The sequence below is a fragment of the Pempheris klunzingeri genome, chromosome 10 (assembly GCF_042242105.1).
Source record: "Pempheris klunzingeri isolate RE-2024b chromosome 10, fPemKlu1.hap1, whole genome shotgun sequence".
Lineage (NCBI taxonomy): Eukaryota > Metazoa > Chordata > Actinopteri > Acropomatiformes > Pempheridae > Pempheris > Pempheris klunzingeri.
Window position 1 is genome coordinate 18,938,446 of NC_092021.1, and position 27,462 is coordinate 18,965,907.

General features: G+C 43.0%; 1 protein-coding gene across 2 annotated transcripts; it reads right to left on the reverse strand.

The window, feature by feature from the left end:
* gpm6bb (glycoprotein M6Bb) lies at positions 1–27,462 on the reverse strand. 2 transcript variants are annotated; one of them, XM_070838124.1, is made up of 7 exons: positions 27,307–27,462; positions 4,873–5,059; positions 4,058–4,214; positions 3,737–3,905; positions 2,966–3,039; positions 2,746–2,811; positions 1–387 (listed from the first exon to the last, which is right to left on the reverse strand). In XM_070838124.1, the coding sequence occupies exons 1-7, from the start codon at positions 27,308–27,310 to the stop codon at positions 238–240; spliced, it is 807 nt and encodes a 268-aa protein (XP_070694225.1). In that variant the 5' UTR covers positions 27,311–27,462; the 3' UTR covers positions 1–237. The 2 variants fall into 2 exon arrangements, with proteins under 2 accessions (XP_070694225.1, XP_070694226.1); XM_070838125.1 differs by lacking the exon at positions 1–387 and adding an exon at positions 851–2,335.

Here is a 27,462-nt window from a genome sequence, read left to right on the forward strand (position 1 = left end):
ATGCATGAATGAAATTTCCATAGCAGTTCCAAAACACTTGTTGGTGAGTTAGTGCAGAAAGCAACACTGATGCATTAGTTTGTTAGGAGCCTGGTTAGTACTGCACAGTGTCACAGCAGTTGGCAGGTTATTTTAGCTGAGCGTTTTCTTGGTCCAAAGGGGCCACAGTGGTTGGCCGCAGTGTCTGTGTGTCTTTTACGTGAGTGTGTGGGTAGTGAGCGTGAGCGTGTAATATCCTTATGTGTAGGAATTGAGGCATTCCTTTGAGCGTGAGGTGATGTCCTGCAGCTCCCGCTCTTCCTTCATTTTGATGTCTTGGTAGGCATGCATTTGACTGGCATCCTTAAGGTAGGCCCAGTTTGCTGAGAGAATCATGAGGAAGTGGATCTGGAAGAGAAGGGTGAGGTGGATGGCCGGTGAGCATGTCAAAGATGCAAAGCAAGCTACAGGAGTAAGAGCTACAGTACGTACATCACAGACATACACGTACATAAAGTTAAGCTTTTTAAAAAGACTTCACACACGGGGTGACAAAAGACATTACTGAAAAAGATTTAACTGTTAAAATGATTGTAACATCACTGTTACAATAATTACTAATACTGCATTACTATCTTACTATGCTTATTACTACAGAAATAACACTTTTGAGTCGTGAGAATGAGAAGAGAAAAAGAGCCAGAAGAAGTGCATGCCAGTTTTTTTTTTTTAATGCAGCTGTAAAAGCTCGAGGTTAGTGCAAAGCATGAGGTTTTGTGAACCTGATCCTGTCCCATATGCAGTTCTGCATTATATTGCTGTAGGAATTAAGAAATAGACCACATAGGGATACTTTTGTAAACAAAGATTGTTTATTTTATATAGAAAGTAAAAGCTACAGTCTTGAAAAACTTAGGAGAAAATTAAATATATGAAATATGGAGTATAAGTAGCTATAAACAGATCAAAGAATCTGAGAAATGTAAGCATGCAGGCTCAGTGTTAAGATAAAAACAAATGGCTCTTTAATGGCACTTTGAGAAATAATAAGAGGAAAATGTATGAAACAAAACATCAACTTCATAGCTGAGGCTATACCAGCATCAGCTCTCATAGAAAAAAATACATTTACTCTACTCTAATATAGGAGAATTTCTTTTTTTCTTTTTTATAAAATACATGAAATTAAAGAGAGGCTTAGGGCCTCATGCAGAAGTATACCCCTGGTACTGGCCTAACCCTTCATAGTGTGCGGTGCTAAGTACTGTGTGTGCAGTTACTTTGAAATCTATAATAAACACAACTGGTCACCATAATACTCATCAGCATAATACAGTTGATGAAAGGCTTTTAGTTCAGTTTAGAATCTAACTCGTGACAGAAGAAATAATACTGAATATTTTCTGCGTAACACTTTGTGGTTTCATGGGTTGGTACCAAAATATTAAGGCTAAGGAAAGAAACCAAAGAAATATGAGGACAAGGCACTTGACCAACGCTACTTTGCCACTGTAGCTAGTCCTTTTTACAATAGAATTCATCCTCACCAAAACTAATCTGGCAATCAAAAGCATAAAGCCTGAGAACACCTTTTAATATTTGTCATCAGATGTCCACATGGGCTAACTTTAGAGCTTTCTACTGTACATCTAATGGGCTTGGTGCAGTGTCTATCTTGTATATCAGAATGATCTCATTTCCAATTTAAATCATTTTTAAAATGCGTACGTTACAACCTGCACAAGTATCTTACAAGTATGTTTCACATGTGCCTCAGGAGTTTGTGCACAAATTACCATTTCGGCTCTGATTGTAGTCGACTGACGCTTGTCCTGTTATGCAAATTGAGGTACTGCCTGCTAAACACTGGGGGTTTTCTTTCATCCGAAATGCTCGTGCAGTTGGTGCTTTAGTGCGGAACTGAATGAGCTTCACACGTTACAAATATAAATAACACTGTTGTGGATTTCTAGCTGTGCACATTTCTATAAAATCCGATGGTGACAAATTTCTTTAAGTGAGTGCCAAGGAAAGCAGAACAAACCAGTCAACTGAACACCACCCCAATCTGAAGACAACTTTCATCAGGTGTCCTCAGACAAGCAATATCCCTGGATACCAAATCCTAAAGGAAGCATACAATCAGCTATTTACACTAATCGAGAGATGTTGATTTTTCTATTCTCAGGTATTTTTTTTTAGTTCATTTGTTGTCAGTGGCAACTGTCTCTACTCAGTGCAGCCTCAAATGCTGCACCGCGCTCTCAAAAACAGTTTAAAACTTAGTGCAGCAGTCTTCTCGACTCTTAAACTTCAAAACGGCAAAGTTATAAGTGGTAGCCATCATGTAGATCAGCTGGTGGAAGAGAACAGAAAAGGTTGTAAGAGAACATGCGGGTGACCTCCTCGTCACTAGTTAGTAAAGTGATCAATCATTGTTAAAGATCATAATTTTACAGTATCCGTCTTGTGATTTTGTGGTTCAAACTCATGATGATGATTTTTAGGAATAACACTCTTTTATGACGCACAAAACGCTCACCAAACTGCACTCTCCTCCATCCTAAAATAAAAACAGGGCCATGTGCATCTAAGCAGATGGTAAACAGCAAATGGAACTGGAGCTGAGAGAAAGCCTATGAGCCATCTTCAGATTTTACATCGGATTTTATAGAATGAGAGGAGCAGCACCTGACACGTGATCTGCTGATTACCGTGCAAAGATGGACTAAAGACAGAGCATGGAGAGACTGGAGGGAAGCTTACCAGAGCGATCACGGTGGCTCCCGCCCCGGCGCACGCTACGATGTACAGGTGATAAGACAGGTAGAACTGGAAAAACACAAGCAGCAGCGATTATTCTTCCATTAAAAAGTGCCACGTCATACCTCTGCTGTCCACACGTGTGTGTGTGTGTGTGTGTGTGTGTGTGTGTGTGTGTGTGTGTGTGTGTGTGTGTGTGTGTGGATTGAACGCAACCTCCTACCTCACTGGTGTTGCAGATGTCGCCTAGCACAGATCCACAGGCCTTGCCCGGTGTGGCATTCCATGGGATAATTCCTGTAGCCATGAAATTCAAAAGGTTTTCATATACACACACACACATAAATTGTACCATGTGAATATGATCAATGAGTTCATGTCCACTGAAGACTATACATATATAGTAAACTTCGATTTAAAGGGGCACTCCAACATTATAAAATGACTTTCCTGGTTCTGGAAGTCTGAGAGAATAATCAGTGATGATCAATTTTTAATGTAAAGTCTGCTAATGTGGGCATGTGGCCAATCTTTGGTGTATCAGTCAGTGAGGGTTAATTAAAAGATGCAATTGAGTTGCATTATGTGAAGTGCAGGATCCAGTGTTTTTAGAGCCTGTCCTATTGAGACTTCCTTTATTTTAGAGAATTTTTAGAATTTAATCCGTCCCTTGCAAACACCCTCCAAATTTATTGCAGTGCAATTGTAGCAGGAGCCCCACTAGTGGTCACAAGATTATTAAAAGATTAGGAAGGTGAGGATTGCACCTATTTGGGCCTTGACAGATTAGTCAAATAGGAAAAGGAGGAAGCCATAACTGTCATAGAAGATACATGCAACACGAGGTTTTTAAAGGGTGACAGCCTAAAAGTTTGGGGCACCCTGATTTAGATTATTGCATTGGTTCTAAGCCACCTCAGTCTGCACAGTAATAAAAGAAAAAGTTAATGATGTCAAACGAGCCCTATTGCTGGACAAAGAGCTATTCTCTCACCATACTGGCGAACATCCACACAGATGGAGTCAATGTTGGTGAGGTTGGCCATCGGAGACTTCATGGTGGCACAGGTAGACCACATGTTGTAGAAGAGGAAGACCGGGACAGCAGAGAAGCCAAACACACCGAGCCAGGCCACACCCAGAATGTATGTGAGGAACACAAACTGAGGACACGGAGATGGCACCATGTTAGCTTCAGATAACCGTGGAACTAAATCAGTTGTATGCATCTTTGTACGCATTTTATATATTAGCACTAAAAAAAATTAAAAAAAAAAAACTGGTTGGACACAGCAGTGTGGTTGTGTAAACATACCATTCCACTGATGCAGCGTCCACAGATGGTGGTCTTGAACTCGCTGTGCAGTTCCTTGACAGCGCTGGTTGTGTAGAAGCCCTCAGCCAGCAGAATGATCCCATACAGGAAGAAAAACGAAGCAATGCCGTAGATGACATACTGCATCAGCTGTATTCTGTTAAAGAGCAATGTCACACATAAGCTATAGGTTAAAAACAGAGCAAGCGCATATCAACGACTACTACTACGATTTTCGCCGCCAAAACAGATGATTATGACTGAGATAGTGTTCCAGCTTTCCTAAGTAGTGAGGAAAGACGTGCAGCCCGAATGTGGAGCTAACAGGTGATGCATGTCTCTGGAAATCATCTGCCAAGAGACAGACTGCCTCTGTAGACATCTTAAATTAAACAGAGCACTCCCAATCTACGGCAACATAAAACATATGTGCACTCCCGTCTCCTGTCACTCCTCTTTTATCGTTTGGACTAATGGATGCGCTGTATTTAAAAAAAGGTCCATATTAGGACTGTTCTTCAGGATGAGGTGAACCTGGGGGATGTTATCAGCTAAAAATAGCCCTCATAAAGTCAACCTCATTCAAAATGTTATCTTACATTTGGGGCACTCTTCATTGTGATGGTTATGTAAGAGCACATTCTCACAGTGACCACATTGTGTAATGGATCCTACTGTGACGTGAAAGACACAATATTTTAAACGATAACGGAGGTCACCAGGATGTCGCAATCCTCCGTATTACTCATTTCTCAGACACTGGCAAGCATTGCAAGCAGCAATGCTCTGAATACAAAGGGTACAAGGTCGCTTACACGTCAGTCAGCATGGCGTGATCACTGGTGACCTTGGAGAAGTGGTTTTCCAGGATGGTCACGGTGCCAGTGAGAGCCACGTGGCCACATCCGCAGAACAGGGCGACGCCAGAGAAGCAGAGGATTGTTGCCACCAGCGACGCATAAGGCACCCCGCCTAAACATTTGATGCAGCACTCAAAGCAACCTGGAAGAAAAAAAAGCAGAAGAAAAAAAAAGACATGTCAGGGGAAAGTGTCATTTAATATCATGGAACAGTGTTTTATAGCAAATCTTTTTACTTTAAAGGGCCATGCTGTAAATTACATTCCATACAAGGGATTGTGTTTCAGTCACAGGAAGTGAACTCAGGGGAATGAAGTGTGAGATGAATATTCATATGAGTCATCCATTCACCCATCGAGCCCATCCCAGCACACAGGCGAGAGCCGGGGTACACCCTGGACAGATCACCAGTCTATCAAAGAGCCATATGAATAATTTTCAGACTAATTACACCATATGGCATTTTGTCACCCATCAGGACTGATTAAAGAACACCAGACTGAGTTTTCGCTCAGAGATCTAAAGAACAAAATGAGCAAAAAGGAACTAATACAGACAGAGCAAAGGACGTTTTTTTAAAAATACGTTTCCTCTTTTCTGTGGTCATGCTCGATGAGACGTGTTTCCTTTCAAGACTTCTGCAATGGAAAGTACCAGCAAAAAACAGAACAACGTGTGAGGCTGAGTTTTTTTTAAGTCTACACTGCCTTTAATGACAATTCATCACTGCACTTTAAGGGCACTAATGGCCATCCAGCAGGTCAGAGCAATGGGTGTCTGCCAAGCTGTAATGGAAATCAATGGCAACTCACAACGAGGGAATGAAGTGACCCAGATGGATGTGCCTCATCCAATGTGCTCTTATGCTTTGTGAAATGGAGCTAGTCACCACAATGCACTGACTGTGGATGCAAGCAAACAAACCACAGTGTGCTCCCAATCAGATCCACATGGGTCTGACAGGATGTTGTAGAGTCACAGGACAGCGGGGTCAATGGCTGTTAATGTTTTAAAGCCATCACATCTGCCCCGATGTCACACAGCAACTAAAGGATTTAAAGCTGCTGTGATCAATATTTTTACATCAACAATTGATCGAATCACTGTGTGTATATGAGAGAAGCCGCTCGTAGCGGCGATTCTGCAGAGAATTACCACCAAGTCTACAGTTCTCCTCAACTCTACGGACCTTTTTAGCCTCTCAGGCTCATCGTTTTTCTTTTCACTCGCACCGCATCTGCATCATTAAGCAAAAAATATCTCCAATAAAACGCTTGGGACGCTACCTACTCAGCATCAAGCAGCAACAACTGACAAAATGCACACAGATACATCTCCAAATGAATGTTAATGTTCCTCACAGCTTCTGGACATATACATAAGCAATTGCTTGCTAACAACTTTGCAACTTTAGCTATGTGCACCGCTCCTAAGTGGTCAAAACACCAAATATTGCTGGATTAAGAAATCCTATTGAAATATTTGCTTATTTATATTGTTCTGGGTTTGGAAGAACTGCAACCTTAAAATAAACAGATCATGCAAATGGCAAATGTCTATATTACAGAGAATATAGTGAATTTACAAAGTAGTATAACTTATCACACACAAGTTTCCATAAAGATTTGTGCACATGCTTTTCACTGTCAGACTATTTTATGCAAGTGCATTTTAGTGATATTATGCTCGGAGTTAGAAAAGAATGTAATTTCAATATGATAAGTGGTAACTCTGGGCTTACAAGCTATACACTGTATGCTTTTTTTCTTGCATCTAACACATGTAACAGGTTTTTCTTATTCCTGCTCTTTATTGTATGTAGTAAGAGCAGGAAAACATGAATTCCTCAACAAAATATGGTGCTTTTATCAAAGAAAACAGACCAGAATCTCTTTTCTACTTGCTTGCCTCTCTCATGACGCGAGTATCCTGAAAGTTCATCTGTGTTTGTGCTCTTTGCCGTGACAAAGGAAATTAAAACAGATATACCGCTGCTGGGCCAATACTTTTTGCAGTCAGACGCGTCATCCCGGCTGTTTGTGTAGTACGGGGAGATAAAAACATTTTTGTCCCATGGTCAGTGAATGAGAGTTGCCATGGCAGCATGTTAACCACAACTCAATGAGTATGCCCGCAGCAGAGTTGCTAACTTCTACCGCAGCCCACATTTCTCTGATGAACATGTCGGGGAGGGTGGGTAGGCTGCTGGGAGTCTGTGTGCAGAGCTCCACAGGATATTGAGCTCAGCTGCAAAGTAAATTCAGTCCATTTAGAGGAAGAGCTGCTCATGTAGTGGATATCACTGTCAGGTAGTTCTGGGCCAGTAGCAGGCCATATATTTGCTTTAAATCAACTAGCTCTCCCGAAGAGAAGAAATGTTTCCATATGAGAAGTGTGGTTAGTGTGGTGTTTATCTCTATTGCCAAATCTTTCATACTTATTATGCAATGAGTGACAGGAGCAGCAACAACAGCCACACTTGGTTTATTATGAATTCATTTGATCACAATCAATTGTGACATGTCATGGATGAAAATCAGCATGCCTGCCCAACTCATTACGGTTTCAAACCCTGCCTTGGAAATGCGTCACTATTCCCATTAGATCAGCTGTCAAAAAGCTGACAGAGTGCATAGTGCTGGATGCCATGATCACATCATGACAGTCAGTCTGCCTGGATTGTCTGAATTTTACCAGCTCTGAAAATGATTCTTTAAAAAAAAGCACAGATAGGGATGTCTAAAGCTATAAGACACAAAACTGTCACCAGGCAGCATATGCCTAATGTATGATGTGCTTCAAATGCTTTAAAAACGTCACATTGAGCATGTAACCACCCTCGATTGGAGCCTGTCACGGAGAAGGTCAGACTGACATGTCTGCCTCTGTCATGCTTGTCCGGCTTGGAGCACTTAGAGAGAGAAAACGTACATTATGTTTGAAAGCCACCAATCGGATCGATGAGCCATCCGTTTGATTAGTGTCCATTCCACAGGAATGGAAGCTTCCATCCATCCAGACTGAGAATGCTGGTTATCTATCTCTCTCTGAATGGGGTAAGTGTGTGTCACTTACTGGTTGTTATGTTTAATAACACAATAAATCCGAGGTGGTATTTTCACAGCTGGATTGGACCTGTTGGCAGGTTAGTATAACTCTGCTCTGGCGGACTGAAAAAAAACACAAGGACAGACTCGCTGACGTGGTTCAACTATTAGCAAACCCTCAGGAATACTTCTCTGTTCACAAAGGGCCTCTGTTGAGGGCTTTAGCCTTGGTATTAGACATCAGAGCAGACAGATATGACATCAAAGGCCATCACCAATCTTGGGCACTCCTGCACAAAGGACTCTGTCTGGGGACAGTAGCCCCCATAGTAGACAGACAATAGTAAAATCAGTCTCATTCAGTCAATGGATTCAAAGCTGAAGGGGGATTTGGAAGTAATCTCAGGATCTGTGAGATATTGCTTGCATCCTTTTTATTAAATCTACCTACTTCACAGAAGCCCCTTCAGTTCTTGACTCCAGGTTTGTGTTTTTGCCTTCTTTTATGAGAGAGGTGGGGCTGCACTGTTGGGTTAAAGGAATAGTTTGACATTTTGGGACATTCCCCCATTTGCTTTCTTGCTGAGAGTTAAATGAGAAGACAGACACCACTCTTATATTTGATAGTTAAGTACAGGACTACAGCTAGCGGCCGGCTATCTTAGCATTAAGACCGGAAACAGGTCTGAAGGTAACAAAATCTAGTTTACAGCCCCTCCAAAGCTCATTAATCAACCTATTATAGCTCGTTGGATGATATGTACCACCGGTTTTCTTTGTCCGAGTTAAACATAATTCTTTTACGTTGTACTCATTAGTTCAAAGGATATCACGACACTTCATAGAGGATTTTATAATGTGTATTGGGGAGTTAAAAGACAGTCAGTCAGTATCAGTAAACCTGCCACGCAACAAAGTACAGACTGTTTTCTCTGAGTGTACTGTGTGGGATTTCATAGCACACAGGATATTGAGGGGCAGACTTTAGCTCAAATCATCCTCCTCCACAGGGAATAAGAGCTGGTGAATCTTTAAACAACAAGCTTGTACTAAATGGATCCTGCTGGCTTGTTCTGAGTGAAGCGCCATAAATGAAAATCACGTTGGACCTTTTCCCTCTGATGACTTTCACATGCTCTCAGTCCCTGACTAATACTCTTGGTCAGACCTCCAACCACTTCAAGACTCACCCCTCTCCAACTCAGCGCTTCGGTACATGAATGAGAGGAGAGGAGATCGAGTGAAAAAGAGAGTGTGAGAGAGAAAAACACAGACAAGTTAGCGACTGTTTGTAATGACAATGTCAGGCCTTACGGCAAAGCCTAGATTTGCCACATTGGGATCACGAGGAGAGAAGGAAAAAAAAAGACGCTTGTGTAAGAAGAAGTGTGTGTGTGTGTCTGTGTGTATGACATTGTGTGAGAGAGATAGAAAAAAAAAAATAGAGATTGAGTCCAAGAAGCCCTGATACAAAGAACCAGTGTGTGCAGCCCTAGACTGTCCATCACAGTGGACTCTCAGGGGCCATTCAGAATGGCAGTGAACCACGGTCCCGCTCTTCCGGCCCACAGGCTTGAGGCCCAGGACAAGCCCACCGCTGAGCTCCATCCTGTGTTCCCCTCCAGAGCAGCTCATAGCTGATCCACAATGGGCCACAGCGGCCACTTCACACTCCGGGAGGATCCTGTTTGTCAAAGCATCTCAAGTCTTCCAATGTGTGAATAAGATGGCTCATTAAGACCAACATGAGTTGCAGGCAAGTTGGCACTACGGACCAGCAGACAGATGAAACAAACAGACGAACAGACAGAGGCACGGCTGGACAAAGTGATCAAGAAAACAAAGTGAAATCTCAGCCTCATGTCTAATAACCACAATACTGGGCCCCAGACTTCCAGTGGCTGCAAGACTTCTAGGTTAACTGGCTGTTTTTTTTTTTTAACTTTATTTGATAGAAGAGAGAGAATGAGGGGGTAGAGAAGGAGGAAATGACATTCAACAAAGGTCCAGTATCAGTTGTTTGTTGGTTTGTTTGAAAAATCTTAACAAGCTGCTATCTATTGTGTGCAATGTGCTCGATGGGTAGTGGGGGGCAACAGGGGCCCTACAGCACATGTTTGCCACACAGCCTCCAAACACGTAGCTCTGGCCGTGCATCACCACAGAGTGCTTGAGCTCAGACTAATCGCACTGACCCGTGCAGCTGGCTCTGCTTTATCACCACACTCCATCCTTCAACAACTGACATCCCGTGTCGACACCACAAAGCTAAAGTCTTCAGAGAGTTGGGACCCTCTGTGGAAAGTGGAAAAAATGTCTAAATTTGCACCTGATTGCATGGAAAAGCAAGTGAGCAACGTACATTTAGAAAAAAAAAAACATTGTTTCATTTGATGTCCACGCCAGACACAAATACATAGATATCCACGCTTATGCAAGACAAACACATACAAGATCCACATGATCATTCGTGCATGTATGTATGCATATCATAAACAAATAAATAAACCCCACTTACACAAATAAACACACTTGGGTGCACACAATTTGTGATGAAGACTTTGCAGCTTTACCATCTCATCACTGAGTCCTGAACAACAAACTGGCTTCCTGCCCTGTTAAAAACACTATGCACTTTTAATCTGACATCTAACCTCATTGCTTACAGATGTGTCTGTTTACAGCTAATGCTAAGTGTTGTTGTTTGTTGCATCATTGGGGCGAGATGCCAGAACACCATTTATGAGAAACAGTCTCATTTTCCACGCACTCCACTTTGAGAGGAGCGATTCTTAAACATGCCATAATGGCTATAATGGCCATTCTCGGGGGGACGGGGGAGAACTGAGCCTGCAAATTCGTCGAAAGTGGTTTCACTGTTTACGTCTCTAACAACGGAAACTTATACTATGTCAGCTAATGGCTGTAGCTAATAGAATGCAATAGCTCACCCGTGGCTGTATGTGAAAGGAGCTGAGGGAGATGAGAGTATGCATTTTATGATAATAACAGGCAACGATACATTGTGTGTTTGGGTACACTAGAGCAGTAAATATGTAAACATGAGTTGCACAATGATATGTAAGTAAATGATGGGAGAGTCAAGTCAAACAAACTAACTAATAAACTATTTATAGGCCAATATCACATACAGTATCTCAATGGGCGTCACAGGCCCGCAGGTTTCCGACCCAGCCTAAGATACTGAAGACAAGGAACAGCGAAATAGCTCGCATCCCGACCTTATGATCACAACGTCCAGCTGAGGACCTTTGTTTGAAGCCATTTCCCATCTCGCTCAGCTCTCTACTGCTTTCATAATGACACAGAGATCCAGAAACATAAAGTAACACACAATGAGGCCTCCTCCATTTGTATGAGCTGGGAAACCTGGGTCTTTATGATGCCTGTGTTGTAGTCAATAAAAAGTGCTTGTCTGAATTGACAATATTTCACTTGAAATAGATGTTCAGAACAAAAGAGCAATTGAAAAATCAATGATTCCTGCTGATTCCTACAAGAAGGGGGTGATCAAGTTAATGACTCTCTCTCTCTCTCGTGTACACTCTCCTCACGGCTGTCTATTTGTGAGACTGGTAATGTCTGCTTCATTTATCTTTTTCCTTGGCAGTACCTCATGCACATCATTAATCATCACCCCCCCCTCCCCCCAAAGGAACAACTCAAATGCACCCTGAGGTTTGATTGATCTGCTGTGGATTTTGCAACAGGCTCATTGTCCTTATGAGTGACACTGGCATGATGAAGACCGGCGGCAACACAGCATCCCTCCTGCTGCAGGAGCGCAGTCTGCTCCAAACGTGCCACATGCTTAAAACTAATTAGATCATATAACAAGCACAAGCAAAACGCTGCGGAGCAAAAAAAACACACTTGAAGCATGACAGAGATGAAAATATTGCAGGAGCAGTGGTGCACTAATCCGCAACTGGAATATCAACAATCATGTGCATGCACACACTAGAACAAGGATGACGCGCTGACATTTAAAAATTTTAAGTCTCTGCTGAGCAAAATCTACCCGACCAGAATGAAACCAAGCAGGCTGGAGTAGGTTAAAGCCCCAGTAAACAAAGCAGTGAAAAGAACTGAACTGGCTCTTTGTGAGCGCTCATTGGTACCTCTTTTGTCCTGCCTCTGGTCTTGGTTTTCTTCTGATGGAGTTTCCATGGTTGTTTTTCTCCCATCCAACAAAAATGCTTCCTTTTAGCAAATTCTCTCTTCCTTTCTCCCCCTTACTCTCTCCTAGCTTACTCCCTCTTACTCCCGCACGTTTTCTCTTTCTCTCTCTCTCTCTCCCTCTCTCTCTCTCTCTCTCCCTCTCTTCCACGTTCGCTCCTTTCGACTCGTCCTGCCTTACAAAGGCACCACTCCACTGTACCCCACACTTCCTTTCCAAGATGCAGAAGTCTTGTCAGAAGGGATTTGGTTGGGCTTAGTGCGTGCCCTCGGTCACATATCACTTAAAATCCAGGTTAACACGCAAATTGTGCATCTATTCTGTTTCAACTGACCGTTTTGGGATTTCGCTAGAGTCAAATTAATTTGTCCTCCTAATGACACACAAATCCTCGCCCATGCCCTCAACACGCTCCCTCCTGTACGGCGTCCCTGGCTCTGAAAATGAAGTAGATCCCTGAATAGCAAATCAAAGCAAGCTGCCTGGTGAGAAAGGGTGGGTTATATTAGAGAGGGGGTTGCAGATGGGTGAATAAGGACCCCTACTTTAGAGGGTGAAAACCCTACTCTGTGCTGTATGGACTGGGGCAGAAAGAATATAAGGACACAGTCACCTTTCTGATGTGATCACAGTTCAAGAAAGGGTGTGTGTGTCTGTGTCTGTGTGTGTGTGTGCTGTGGTAGAGTTGGGGGGTTAGCCCTTCATGTTCTGATTTGCACCATATGCTCTCTGCTCCTGCAGCATACATTAGCAACCTCTGACCGCTGTCTTCCCTCCATCTGGTGGCTTCTAACTCACATGAAAAGGACACAGGAAAGACGGGCAGATCTACATTTCCTAAACAAGAGTCACAGCGTCCTCTGGGCCAATACAACAACAACAGAGGAAACAGCATGTGAAAGTGGGAGATCCAGAGAATCCATAGGGCAGAAGCACGGAGACTTTAAAAAGGTATAGACGAGCTGAATAGGAGAATGCAAAGAGGTTGATACGGTGTGAAACAAATAGTTAAAAAATGGAGAGAGGACGGAGAGATGACCAGAGAGACAGACAGCGAAGGAGACTGGGAAGACGGTCTTGGCTGTGTTTGTTTGGCAACAGCAAGCCGAGGAGCCCCAGGGGCATGCTAATGAGAGATAGGCCTTTCAGCGGTGGGGGGAGAGCCCTGCTGGAGCAGAGCTGGAGTGGTGTCTTCTCACGGATACCAGACCTCAGAGAGGAGGGGGACCAGCAGGGGAGGGGAGCCTCAGGGGTCAGGGAAGTGAACTTAGTGGGGATCCCACAACAACAAATGCCGCACTAATCTTAAAGCTTTTTCACCGGCAGCCCTTTAAAAACGCCAGGAGAACTGACATCCTTGTGAAGTGGGGAACAGAGACTCCAGCCCATGTGTAGAACTGATTTAAAGAAAGCCATGCTTGTGATTTCCCCATTAGTTGTACTAAGGAGCTCAAGTGAAGCTTCAAAAGTAGCGTACTCGCTACACAAGACTAAATGTATCATACTTCACGCAGTGGTTCCAAATTACTGAGAACACCAAAATCAAAACAAACCAGTGATCCATCTGTAGTCCTTTAAAAGTTTAAGGACAACACAAGGTTTGAGTTTATTGCGCACATGTGAAAGGAAATTCAGAACATGTGGCCTAGTTAATTTTTTCTAATGTTTCCACGCTAATGTATTCAATTCTAGTATAAATAAATAATGGAAATAATGACAAATGCCCGTGCAATTAAAAGAATGCTTTCTTGGCTTGGGTATAAAGCCAGGAAAACAGTGTTATGGTTACTGAACTTTTCTTTGTAATAACTATGCTAAACACGAGAGTAATCATAAATATGCTGTTTCCGAGTGCATGTGAGGGCGTCAGAGTCGGCTCGACAAACTTAATAAACAACAAAGGGAATGGTGTGAAAATGATAAAAAAATATATTCTAACCTCTAAGAAAAGAAAGATCATGGATTGCGCAAAGTTACAGTACAGTTAGCTGCACAGTACAACTGCATGACTAAGGCTATTCACCAGTGGGTAGAAAAGCAGCTGAATGAGCCAGTGATCAGTGGTAAATGATTTTATCATGTGTATGACAACTGAGACTGAGTGTATATAGCTGTATTTTGTCAAAAATATACTGTAAATATATGTTTGTGTTTTCTGCCATCTGGTGAATGCAAGTCCAATATGCACCCTGCTTTGAGCTCTGTTTTGGCCTCCACCGACATGTGTCAAATCATCCTAGCCTTTAGCAATTGCATGTTCAACTTTCTGGGCAGGTATCATATTGTGTATTTATTGAAGCTTTTCATGCTGGAAAAATCTGCCTGCTGCTGCTGCTGGAAACAGAGTTTTAGAACAGGGAGACTAAACAGTACGATAAACGTACCCTTGAATCAAAACAGTGAACTAAATAAAGTTATATAATAATTCTGTGAGGGTTCATCCGTGTGAGTGGAGATTGGTCATGTGATTTATTGACTAAATCATATCATGGCAAAATGTAATGTATATTGGTAGCCAATGAATACAGCAAGAGAAGTGTTGCAAGACACCTACAGAGCAAAATACTGACTAGACTCAGCTTTACCAAAAACACTGACAGGCTGAGTGGCTGTGGGAATAATCATGTGAATGTAGGAGGCAAAGCCTGAGTGCTGCATGCTAAATTCCAGTGTTGAGAACCTGACACTCCCCTACTTGAGGACACAATCTGAATGATGATGAAGCTCATACAAATGGAGGAGGCTTCATTGTGGGTCAACCTTTCACGCTGTGAGACTGGGGGCCCTGAATGCTCCTCAGTGTTCAGTCACCCGTGAAGACCTGCACCCTGCTTGATTCACACTGAGGAAGGAGTTCTCAGGGACGCAGGTCTGTGCCCAGGCCCAAGCACCACTTAAAACCACTCGCGACGGCCTGAGAAAGCAGGCGCACGAACACCAGAGCAGAGGAGGACGCATGAAGCTAAAAGGGTTTGTGGAGTGGCCCATATCAGCTATGACTGATCGTGAAGGCCAAAGTCTGGAGAAAAGGAGAGGGAAGCCAAAACAAGGAAGCAACCTGATCCTCCAAATATCCCTGAATATTTTGCTGCTCTTGGAAGAAGCTGTAACATTCCCCTTCATGTACTTGACAGTGATTAGTGGCTAATTACAACATTGGAGTCAGTGATTCTCGTAAAAACTGTTTTGCCGATTTGTGGCAGTCAGTGAAAATCATTCCTTTGTCCTGTGGTGGCATTACCGACCTAGATTTAAATGCAGAGCATCTTCGTAGGTCAGTCTGCTCTGCATGTCTGCTTTCATGTTCAGCGTGCTGAATCCAAGTCATTGATTGGTTTACAAAAGCACCGAACTACAAACCCATTATACAGATCCATTTGCTTGTTTGCTGACCCATTTTCCTCTGCTAGTCTAGAGATTTAACAAAGCATTACAAATTCTGTATGGAGTTTTTTACTGACAGTTCAGCACATGATTTGTGATAACAGCCAGTACATCAAAAAAGTATGCCTCAAACTCACCCTGGTAAGAAGAGCCAATACTTCCATGTAATGATTAAGAGCACCACACCAACCAATATGAGCCTCTGAGTTGTATCCCTATTTCCTAAGAAAAGAAAACTCTGCAGTGGAAAAAATGAATATGCTAACTGTCCTCATTCGTTAAAGTTAAGTATGTGGACAGTGAGGGGGAAAACCAAAATGGGCTGACTTATAATGAGCCTTGTGCTTTCTTTTGGCTCTGTCAAAAAGCTATAAACTTAGAAAAATCCCTTTTTCTCTGGCATCGCTGAGTACACAGCAGACAGAAAGAGGAAACTCCAACACACTCAGTATCTGAGCATCTTGAAAGTGAAAATGGTATTGAGATGTTTTTATGGCATCATACTTTAAGGCTTTTCCATCTTTATGCTTGAATTTGAACACGTGCTTGGATATTTCTCTGATTTAGCACTGCTCTCCCATTATACTGTCAGACTCATGATGGACAATTTAAAGAAAAAAGTACCAAAACTGATGCAGCAGAAACAGAGATATTGTCTTTCTTATTCAATGCATTCCTCCTCCTTGTCAAATCCTGGCGCCTACATTAACCACAATGCAACTTGACCGCTGACAGTTAGGTTGGAGATTTGGATGCGTTATGCTAGTTGCAGCTAATATAGTCTGGGAAAGCTAGCGGGCTACAGAGGGCTGGTCAGCTCACTTCACTCCCCCAAGATTTTTGAAAATGTAGTATTCAGCCCCACCTGACACTGACTCAAGTAACATCACTTGAGGAAAAGTGTATTAAATTATATAGTGTCCTCCCCAGCATCTGTAAACACACTTCGACGTGTAAAACCTGTGGAGTCCCCCTTTACCTCCAAGAGCTTAGAGGCTGCAACTAATAATGATGGTGAACATTAATGATGAATATTTTCATTACTCATTTATTTTCTGATTCTTTTCTCAATAAATCACTTCTATCTCTATTCTAACAAAATGTCAGGAAAAAAAAAGACCACAGTTAAGTCCTTGAATAGCTTGTTTAGTCTGGTTACCTATCACATTAGGAAAAAAAAGAAGCGAATCCTCACTAGCTTTTTACCAACAATGTCTAGAAATCAAGGATGCACCGCAATCTCATTCGAAACAGATTCAGACTCATATTAAAGATTTAATGATGTTCGAAATGACACTTTGGCCAGAAGCTTGTGAAGTTGAGTTACTCGCCTAACTGTGGAGAGAGAATTGGTTCTCTCACCCAGCTGAGAGTTTATTTGAGGGCCTTTACTGCAATCCCTCAACCTAAAAAACAATATCGTACAACCAATCCCTGCATCCGTTTGTGGTGCAAAAACATCATCCCCAAGACCGACATAATGTTCCTCGGCTGAAAAACTTTGCTATTCAGTTTCAACCGTATGTCTTGGCGTTTCATTGTGCATAGTCCAGATTGAATTTTTCTCTCCAGCCTAATTACAAGTGTTTGACCAAACAATGCCCATGGTATCTGACTCAGCACTTCTCTAATTGTATGTTTGTGTTACTATCGTGTTAGGGCTGGAAATGGAGTAACACTCGCACAGGGATGCCTGGCAGCCATGTTTTTCCTCTAAAAATGACTTCACAAGCCTGACTCTCTGGCACATCCACATCCACAGCCACTGTGGTTGCGGGGTGAGTGAGAGACAGATGCTTCATATTATCCTGGGTTCCTTGCTTACAGTACCTTGGAAATTGCCAGTACGGCTTGGCCGGACAGAAAACCAACGCAATAGCAAAACCTAAAGACTAAGAATTTCATAATTTCAGTCTGGAGTCAAAAGACCAAACCAATGCCAGGAAACAGAAACGGGAACCTGGAAGAGGAACTAATACAGAGAGAGGGGGAGCCAGGGGAGGCATTTATAGTCGTGCAATAGTTACACTATTTGAGAATAAAGTAAAAGTCTTTGTGTAATTGTTTGTTTGTCTTTCAGCGTGCACTAAATAGCTTAATGTTGCCTCTGGTTTGGAGGAGGCTCGACTGTCTTTGCGGTTTGCCACGCTTACATTATGGAGCCAATGAACGAGCCAAGAGGTACAGCAAGCAAACACCTCTCCATTATCCAGTTAGAATAATGCTACATAATAACCTCTTGTCTTTTCAATCTATATTGTTATAATACTTTGCCAAGAAGTGGGGGCGGGGGGGGGGGTGAAAATACCCAACTAGCCCTGGATAGTTTGTCTGTAAGAAAATATAATGGGTTTAAAACTTCTATTGTTCAGCAGTCTCCGTGGAACAGACGAGACGCAGGAACGGCATTCATTCGCTTTTAACTCTGTTTTGGTCTCCACCAACTCCTGAGGGAAATGTTGTCAAGCTGCTAAATGTTCACCAGCTAGTTGCTAACTTTCTCCATCTGTCATTTGGAGGTGGACAGATGGCGCACGGAGAATTGTTTTGCCGAGAACAGCTGGAGGTGACGAAAACCACAACAGTGAGCTGAAAGATGCTAGAAAGTGGGTTATTGTTTCAACTACGAGCAACACCTTTCACACACAAGTGATGTGATCAAGTGATACAAGTCATGTGATAGATTTCAACACAAGCATATTGACTACAGTCGCTTCAGAGCTCCTCTGTGTGCATGTGTTCAACGTCCCCTTAGGTGTAGTCCTTGTAATCAGATTTAAAACAGTCTACTCTCCTAACAGGCATCTGTCCCGGCACACACTAACTGCAAACTACACCCATACTACAGCCATTTTGACAGCGAGCACCTCCCAAAGCTATTTGGAATGTATGACAGTCCATTAAACTGAACTGAGAGTACAAACAAATCCCATTGGGACTTCCCTTAGTGGTGTTAATCCTTTAAATACAATACCTATCGCCGTAAGCACTTTTATATTTAGCTCAACATGCACAAAGGGAAATAAAAATGCTGAGTCGCCCTTATGCTACTAGAATTACCAGACATGAGTCACTTTGAATTAGCTGGTTATTTTGTTTTATCTTACACTACAGATGTGCACATAACATGTTTGATTGAATTCTGAATATTCTGTTGGCAAATGAAGCAACACAAGAACGCCATTAGTACTCATTATTACCTAGCAGTCATTAAACCTGAAAAACCTAATAACACAGGGCTGGAGACATTCTTTCATTTTCCTACTTGTTGCACAGTGCATACGCATGTGAACACACACACACACACACACACACAATAGAGACATAATGAAGACTGAGACATGGAGACACCAGGCGAGACTCTCCAGCTAATCTTGGGGTTGCTTCCCATGAACAGGCCCCACTCCACCCTCCTCTGTGTCTATCCCAGCTGCTGGGATTTCTTTCTCCGCGTCGCTCCCGTCAGTCCCATTGTCCTCCGCCTCATGCTGCCAACCTCTCACCCCTGACCCAAGACTTTACCCTTTCCAAACCCTCCACCCCCACCCCCCCCTTTCCCATCCAACCTAAATGAGAAGGAGGCACTACCTCCTTTTAGCCCCAGCCGGTGCTACTCAACAGACCAGCCAGTCAGACCCCACAGGGTCAGGATTCATCGTCAGCACTATGACAACAGAGCAGACGACACGGAGATCACTTTAACGCCTTTGTTCCGCGAGGCTCTCCTCTTGTGTCTGAAAGCCCCGCGTCCTGCGGCTGGATCCTGGAAGGACAGAGAGTTGGCCGTAACCTGAACCTGACACCTCCATCCCTGCAGAGATGCGTTTCTCCTCAGGTTCATGATGGAAGCCTTTACGATGTGGGCTAAGTGCTTAATAATAAGTGGCAAACACAGTTTCACACAAAAGAAAGATGGAGGCTAATCTTTCTTGTGGTAGCATTATACCCTCCCCTGGCTGACCTCTGCGAGAGCGGGTCGATCCATTACTTTATTGTTTTAAGCACTCACAGGCAGTTTTCCAACAGCAGAGACTTCTTTAGCCTTCAAACTGGATATTATAGAGCATCTACTGTGCAAAATAGAAACCATTTATGGCACCATCTGATGTAATGAAGTCATTACACCATTATCAGTGTCTAAACATTTACACTCTCAGGAATGCATTCTGTCCACACTGCATCGTTTAAATGATGTGGATGAGTCCGTAAATGGAAATACATGATGCATATCGCCAACACAAACACAAACACTGCTCTGATAAGACATTAAAAGAGATTCTGTTTACTTTTTTCTCCACTAACTTTTGTGTTTGCAGGTTCAGACCACTTTGGCCCTTCAACAAATGAACAAAACACCGTTTGCTTCGTTCATTAAGAGCTTTTGTTTTGAAGATATGTAGAGTTCAGTGCAAAAATAACAGGCCAGATGACTTGCATGCCACATCTCAAATTCAAAATTACTTTGACAACAAATACGGAAGATGATAATCTTACATCTTGGAAATTTCAGTCAGCAACAACAAACACGAGCCAGTCGATAGAAAGTCTCACACATACATGCATACATGCATCTACAAGCTTTCAGAAACACAGGATCACGTGTTCAGCAGCTCTGTACATTCCAGATGCTTTGTTCCTTCACAGCATTACTTTTCCATTTTCAGCTGCGGCTACTCTATTGTTACAGATGTATTGTTTTCCCATGGAGTAGAGGTCAAAAGCTAAGATGACTTATGAGACCTCTCAGTGGTGTAGCTGTGATATTCATTCTGCTAACTGATCTCTCCCCTGGTCTGCGTGTGGTTACGAGGTCAAGCTGTTTTTCAGACAGAAACATCTGGGATTTCCTCTCCCCTGAAGCTGCTGCAAGCTGGTATTTTTCTCCTTTTCTCTAAAGCGAACCTATAGTACAGTAAGTGACACTTGAAAAGCCTGAAGAAGAAAAACCATGAAGCCTACAAATGGTAAAAGCATTAAACATTACTGAATGACTCAGTTGTGTGAGTTTAGAGTTTTCTAATCCAGCATTCAACTCTTCAGTCAAATTGAAATCCATCATGTCAAACCCCCCGACCGGGTATGTATGTGAAGCAAACAGCCTTCCCAAACACTTTCCCTCAGCTATTGGGTTTCCTACAGCTGTCGCTTTATTAAAGCTCAGCTATTGCAGATTTTCATCTGCTTGGCAGAAGTGCCTCTTCCTGCCTATCAAGCCTTTCTCTGGAGGATAATACACAGACAATGAAAACCCTCCGTTGGAAACCATTTCCCTGGGCAGGAAAACGATTGTGGACAGGGGAGGGAGTGTGTGGCTAGTGGCCTCCAACTCTGGTTTCACTGTATCACATGCAGCACCACATCCCGACAACATCAGCAAAGAGGAGTCATGTGCACTTCCTGCAGCATCAAAAACAACAAGCTGTGAGGAAGTAAGTTTTCTGAAGTTTTGTTTTGTGACAATAATATCAAAAAACATGTTTGAATGTCTTAAGCAGGGTAGTCCCATAAGGGTTATATTGGTACTCATTTAAATTTCTGCTTAATTCATCCCTAATGTAGCATTTAGCTGCATCCAAATGGTCTCAGGCTGTCTGGCGCGGCCCTTCATATGGTGAACATTTCTCATTGGTGTGCTGGGGTACCCCAGATGCTTTTGTCTTACGGTTGTTTAGCAGCTGCGTAAAAGCGCTGAGGACAAAGACCTATCTGTGAAGGGTTGAATACACCGAGTGGGCACGCAGCCAACAGCTCAATCCTACAGGCTCCCACAGTTGAAAAGCAGACTAATGCATTCTGCTCTCACTCCTCACAGACGATCTTACAGAAAACTTAGCTGGAGGCCCTAATATTCTTCTCATTTCACCTGACTACTTTCACATCTGAACTGTGGTCACATCAAGCGGCTAAATCGTTCTTCATATTGAAGTATTTGGAACTTAGAAACAATGCTTGCACTCATGCTCATGCTCTCCTAAAACAGGAGGAATGAATATATCGTGTTGAAAGACTGAACCATCTTAGCTGACACACCCCCTCACCTACTTCTCAGAGAGTGTGGAAAAATACAATCTCAACATATTAAAGCGAAAGGAGCTTGAAGCTGAGGCGGGACAAACAAGCAGAAAGCAACACGTGGCTAACTGACCACAACACAATGAGACACATAAATGTAACTGATTTGACTTTAAGCTTTGTTGTTCTTGTTTCGCTGTGTATCTGTTGGTGTGTAGGTTCATTGTGAAAAACAAAAAACTGTCAAAATTATTGTACTTGGTGTGTTCACATGCTTCATCAATAAAGCTGATCTATTCAATCACAGTCAGTATCCAACCAAATGTAAAATATGAGATACGGCATTGAATAACGGCTAGAAAAGTGAGTTTGATTATGATGTCACAGTTAAGTTTAACCTTTGACCCTTTGGATATACTTCATCATTTTATCTTATTAAACCTTTGTGAGAAATTTTGTCATAATTAGTGATTGAATTCTTGAATTAATGCCAAAAACATATTTTGTGAGGCCAAACTCTAATCAGTGCATCGTTTCGTCCAAGTGGACATTTGAGCTCAATTTGGAGAAATTCCTTAAAAGCATTCCAAAGATTTCGTGTTAACAGATGGACGGACAACCCGAACATTTAATGCCTCCAGCCAGTGCTGTCGCCGGCACGGAGGCATAATAAAAAACAAAACTTGAGAGAAACCACACCATACGCCCAGCCGATTGAGTGAGGTGAGCATGCTCCTTGGAGTGCCAGTTTCAGGAAAGTTTTATCAAACAGTTGGACAGGCATGTGTGTCAGATGCTGTTGGGCCATCCGCCAAACACAGCACTCACACGTATACAGATGCCTAAAGAAAACAGTTCCGTGTTAAAACAACACAAGAGGCTGCTCTGGTGGGGACGTGTTGCCTCAGCTATCGGTCATCCAGGATGTCCAGTTTGACAAACAGATTGGTGAGTTTGTAGGCTTCTTAGATGCCAAAACAATGTAGCTGGGTTAAACTTTTTCATAGATCCACACTATGTTTTTTTACGCAAGGCCTTTGCATTGGGACCCCTGCTATGCCACTGAACTGACCTCAATGAATGAGAAGGCCAAATGTTTTGAAGCGGGGATTAAGTTGGCCTGAGCGCGACCTTAGAGTGCAAACTTCTGCAAGTAGCTTTACTTTTTAACCCCGGTGGCCACCCCATGACTCTAATCCTCTGGCCCAGATCCTGGCCATCACAGGGAAGAGGCATTAACTTGCAAAAGGCCACAGGCATAATTTTGTGCAGAGCAATCACACTGTTCAGTGATTGCGTGATGATCTATTTACTTGCTTACCCAAGACTGGCAAGAGAAAATAGGTCATTCCAGGAAAACATTATTGACTATTTAATCAATCTCCCCCGCTCATGTGATATGAAGAGAGCAAATAAAGGCATTTGCAATGTTTTTGGCGCTGTGGCAAATATGGTCAAGCAGAGTGCTGTAATGTGGTTTAGTGTAGATAGCACAAAATCATGCAGTGAGGCTGAATGCCTGATGAATGAGTGAGTGAGTGTTGACCAGCTACTGGGGCTCTTTGCTTTCCCAAACCTATTATTTACCACAGGCCTTCTGGAACAATCATCTGACTGTGAACAAAACACTGATACAGATTGCTGCTCCGCTGGCAAATATCACCTCTATGTATTGTACATGCACTGATGCCAACATATCGTAAAACTGAAGAAAAAAAATGTGACCTCATTATGCATGTATTTGACAGTTTAACCTTAAAAATCAGGGGCGTTTTTCTGAAGGCTTGCAGATGAGATAAAGGCCAGATTGTATTTTTGGCATATTTTATACAACACCAGGGTTCAGCTGCCTGTGCATATCTGAAAGCAGTGGTCTTTTGCATATAGGGTATTGTCAGATATCTAAATGCCAGCCTGTCTCTACCATGTGGCAGCGCGACTGTGAACTTGCACACACAGACACAGAGAGTCACCCACGCACACACTTGCATCCCTTCTGCTCAACTGTGAATAGGCTTTTAGTAAAAGTGACAGCGAAGGCACATGCTTGAACAAGTATCCTCACTCAGGAACTTCTATTCCTATCATTTCGTGTCACAATACTCAATGGCCCTCTTTGTTGTCTGAGGAGTTATCAAGCTCAACAAATTAACATGACTGCTCTGGCAGACCTGCAGTGCGCTGGGGGAGAAACAGAATCATAAAAGGCAGCGAGGAAAGCAGTGAAGAGAGCAAAGGAAACCCGGAGAGAGATATGAGGGAGATTTGAGAGGAAACAAAGTAGAGCGGGAAGGGAAGCAGGAGCTGAATGAAGTCTTGATTGAACTAAAGGGGTCTCTTTTTTTTTTTTTTTTTTTAGAGCTGCACAGTTGCAAAAAGTACTGTATGGGCCTCATCTGCTGTATAATTAACAAAGATGCTCAGTCATATCCTATGCCAAATGGAAAGAGGCCCAGAAATCATGTAACTATGATAGCAACTACCTCATTACGGGGGATATTCAGTGTAATTAATGATTGCACACTGAAGACGAAAAGCAATTTGGGAATTATTGATGGCGACATGAAAATGTGGGATCAGTCGTAAAAGGTTAGCACATACTTTATTTGGACTGAACCACATTTCAGACGGAATTATTTGATTCAAACACAAAGTTCAATTTGGCTCTCGACACCCTTCAGTCATCTCTGCGGTGACGCATCCTCGCAGTCCTGTTTTTCTCTGCATCTCCTGGAAACAGAAGCATGTGCAGGCACATGACCTACAGTTTGCCTTCGGAGGATAGTATCGCCATGAGTCAACTGAAAGCAGGGGGAAATTATCTGACTCTGTTATTTCTCTGCCATCAGTTGACAAGTTGTTGATTCCGAGAGCGCAGAAGCGCCTCTGCTGGCACAGCATTAGCAGTCACAGGTCTTTCCTCTCCTCAGACTCAGGATGCAGGGTCACAGCACACGCAGTCCAACGCACGGGTCTGTGACAGCGATCACTGCTGATGGTGTGAGCTGAATAATCAGACAATTTCCAGACATCCTAGTTCGGATGGAGGAGGAATGCACAACAAGAAAGAGCACAAGACATCTGACACCTCGGAGACGCTTCACAGGCACACATTTAACAATCATTTTGAAGGACACTGTCCAAATGCTGCGTTTGTGGATCACCGAAGAACAGAATCAATGGGAGGATTTGATCACAAAGGCACCAGGTTTGAGCCTCTACCCTAGCACTAGCAAACCATGTGTGAGTAGCAGCTGAGCAGTTGGACTACAGCAAGTAGTTTAATTAAAGACACATTCAAAACTGTCGGCTGTGATTAACTCTCTTTCACTTGAATCGCTCAGAAACAGTGATGTAACATTTGGATCTGGTTTGCATCCAGCCTCGATGGCCTTTTCCACAAGACCACCAGGCTCAGTACAAAACACTCAGCTCATGAGTTTCCATAAGGAAAAACAATCTTTCCCTTTTTGCGATCAGGATCTGGTTCCAAGAGGAACAGACACTGTGTTCATAGTCGTGTCCATAATTTGCTGTATTTGATTAGTCAGATCTCTCGTCATAAGACAGCTTCAAATGTTAAGCACATAATCAAATTGTATCTGAACTGGCAAACTGAAAAGGTAGTCAGTTTTCCATTCTGCATGAGACTTATAAGCTGTTTTTCCAACAAATTTAGTGAAAAATAAAAGATATACTTTGCTCATGTTTGACATATTTATTTATGACTTAAGGGCTAGAATCTGCAGCGATCATTAAGCTCTGTATGCAGTGCAGTGTCATGCTTTTCTTGCTGAATGAGTATGATCATCCCATGCAAGAAAGAACCTTTTTATCTTCAGGCCAACACATTTTCTTCGGACGTTTGGCTCATTGAAAGTGTACCTAAGTAGGACTAAAACCACATTTTTCTCCCCTGTGTTGAGCTATCAAGGAGGCTCTTGGCAACCACATATTGCTGGGTGGGTAATTGTCACAGGACTAACACCAAGAACCTAACAGGATATTTGTGGAAAATGACTCGCTGTCTTCCTCTGAATTGAGCTCAGCTCAGCGATGCCAAGTTATCCTCCCACATCCTTCGCACAGGCCAGAGCACTGTTAAAGCGTTCACCGCAAGGACAGAGGAGAATCTCTCTGAAAAACATGCGGCCCCTGCGCGAGGTGAAGGTCACTGTAAAATCAAATCAGACATAAGTTATATAACCGCCAAATGACATCTTCGCTTCGCAGCTCCCAACACAATCAGCTTCAAGACATTCTGTTTGTTTCGGGCTGAACGGTTTCATGCTCACTTAATCCATTTTCTGTCCTCAAAGCTATCTCGCATGAAACACAGCAAATCACAGCACAGCGCCGCGGTGTCCGTTCTCTGACACAACAAAAGGCGACCTTACAGCAACTAGTAAGTCTCCAAATTAATCTCCTCATGCCCACAACAACAGGCTATACTATTTCCCTTGAAAGGCCCATGGAGAATCTTTGAATGTAAAATAGGAGCTCTAGCAAGTGGACAATGCACAAAAGCCGAATGCCACGCAGAGTAATATCCTCTATGAGACAGTGAAAGAGGGTCTGTGGGGAATTAGTTCACAGGGTATCCGCTCTGAAACTTGCAATTCAGTGAACTTCTCTTCTCTACATTAAGAGCCACTGAAGTCACACAAAGGGGCAGCCCCAAATTAGGAGCACAAAGACGCCTCTGTGAGTGCTTCAGAGAGAATTAATGAGCATTGATACACATTCGCACAGAGTGTTCTTCCCTGGCCTCAGCTGCGCCACAGCAAACAACGCAAGCCAACCAACCAACTCAGAATGGAACAAGTGCAATTTTTGGATCCATTCTGTGTGTTTTGGTGCAAAATATATAATCCAGTGAAAGGATGAGTTGACGCAGTTGGGAGTGAAAGCTGAGTATTCTTCCCAGCTGGTCCACAGTTTATCCTGGTTTCAAAGTCTTAAATTTAGCAAGAAGTTACTAAACATCCATGGCATGTCCCATGTACCCCCCCCCACCCACCGCCTCTCAGGTTGGGAGCACAGATGGCCAACACTTGGAACTGATTTAAAGATGGGACAGGCTCGGCTCAGCCCTTCAGATAACAATTACAAGCTCTGTCAAAACACACAGCGTGCAGGCTGCAGCTATGCAGCATCTGACTAATGATACCACGATGTTCCAGCAACTTTTAGTCATCCAGCATAATATTCTGTGCACTTTAGTTTGCACCACCACCAACAACAACCTTTCAACCTCCATGACAGCCCTTATCAAACCCTGCTACATGATTAATCACAACGACCAATGAGGATCAATACACGCTGATAATGCTGAAGGCATGGTGGAAAACCAGCTTTGACCAAATAGTTTATAACAATAGTTCAGCACTAAGTCCCAGCTGAAAGCAGGAGTAAGAGAGACAGTAGAGGCAGCAAGTTGATCTGGACTTAACACCTCGGAAGACTCGCACAGAGTTGACTGCAGGAACTTAATCTCTCTAATCGCTTTCATCCAGTTGCTTCAGCAGGGAGCTCTAATACCGACTCTCATGAAACCGGGTCAGGTAAACAGCCCACTTCTGCAGCACCACTTCTGCTAGTACAAGTTAGGATCAGTTAAAACAATCGACCCGAAAGTTGGAGCGTCAATAACAAAAGTATGAAGCGCGCTGTCATCACGAAAGAGGCGATATGTGTGTCCGTCTTCCGGCTACAGTGCTGGAGCGGTTTGGTGGTGAGACTTACCCATTTTTATTGTAGTTTTTTTTTTTGTAAGTTTCCCAAAGCGTCCGAAGTTGAGCGATCAGCTGAAAGTTGAGCCCCAGCTACACTGGTGTCGCGTCCTGGGATTGGGATGCACACACTGGCCGCCTGGCTGTTCCAACACTCAACCCTGCGTCC

What these genes read in the sequence shown, in the direction of transcription:
- gpm6bb (XM_070838124.1), bottom strand. An exon ending in CACGCCATGCTGACTGACGT is followed by an intron (nt 4,215 to 4,872) that starts GTAAGCGACCTT and finishes GCTCTTTAACAG; the next exon opens with AATACAGCTGATGCAGTATG. An exon ending in TGTGGATGTTCGCCAGTATG is followed by an intron (nt 3,040 to 3,736) that starts GTGAGAGAATAG and finishes TCATGGCTACAG; the next exon opens with GAATTATCCCATGGAATGCC.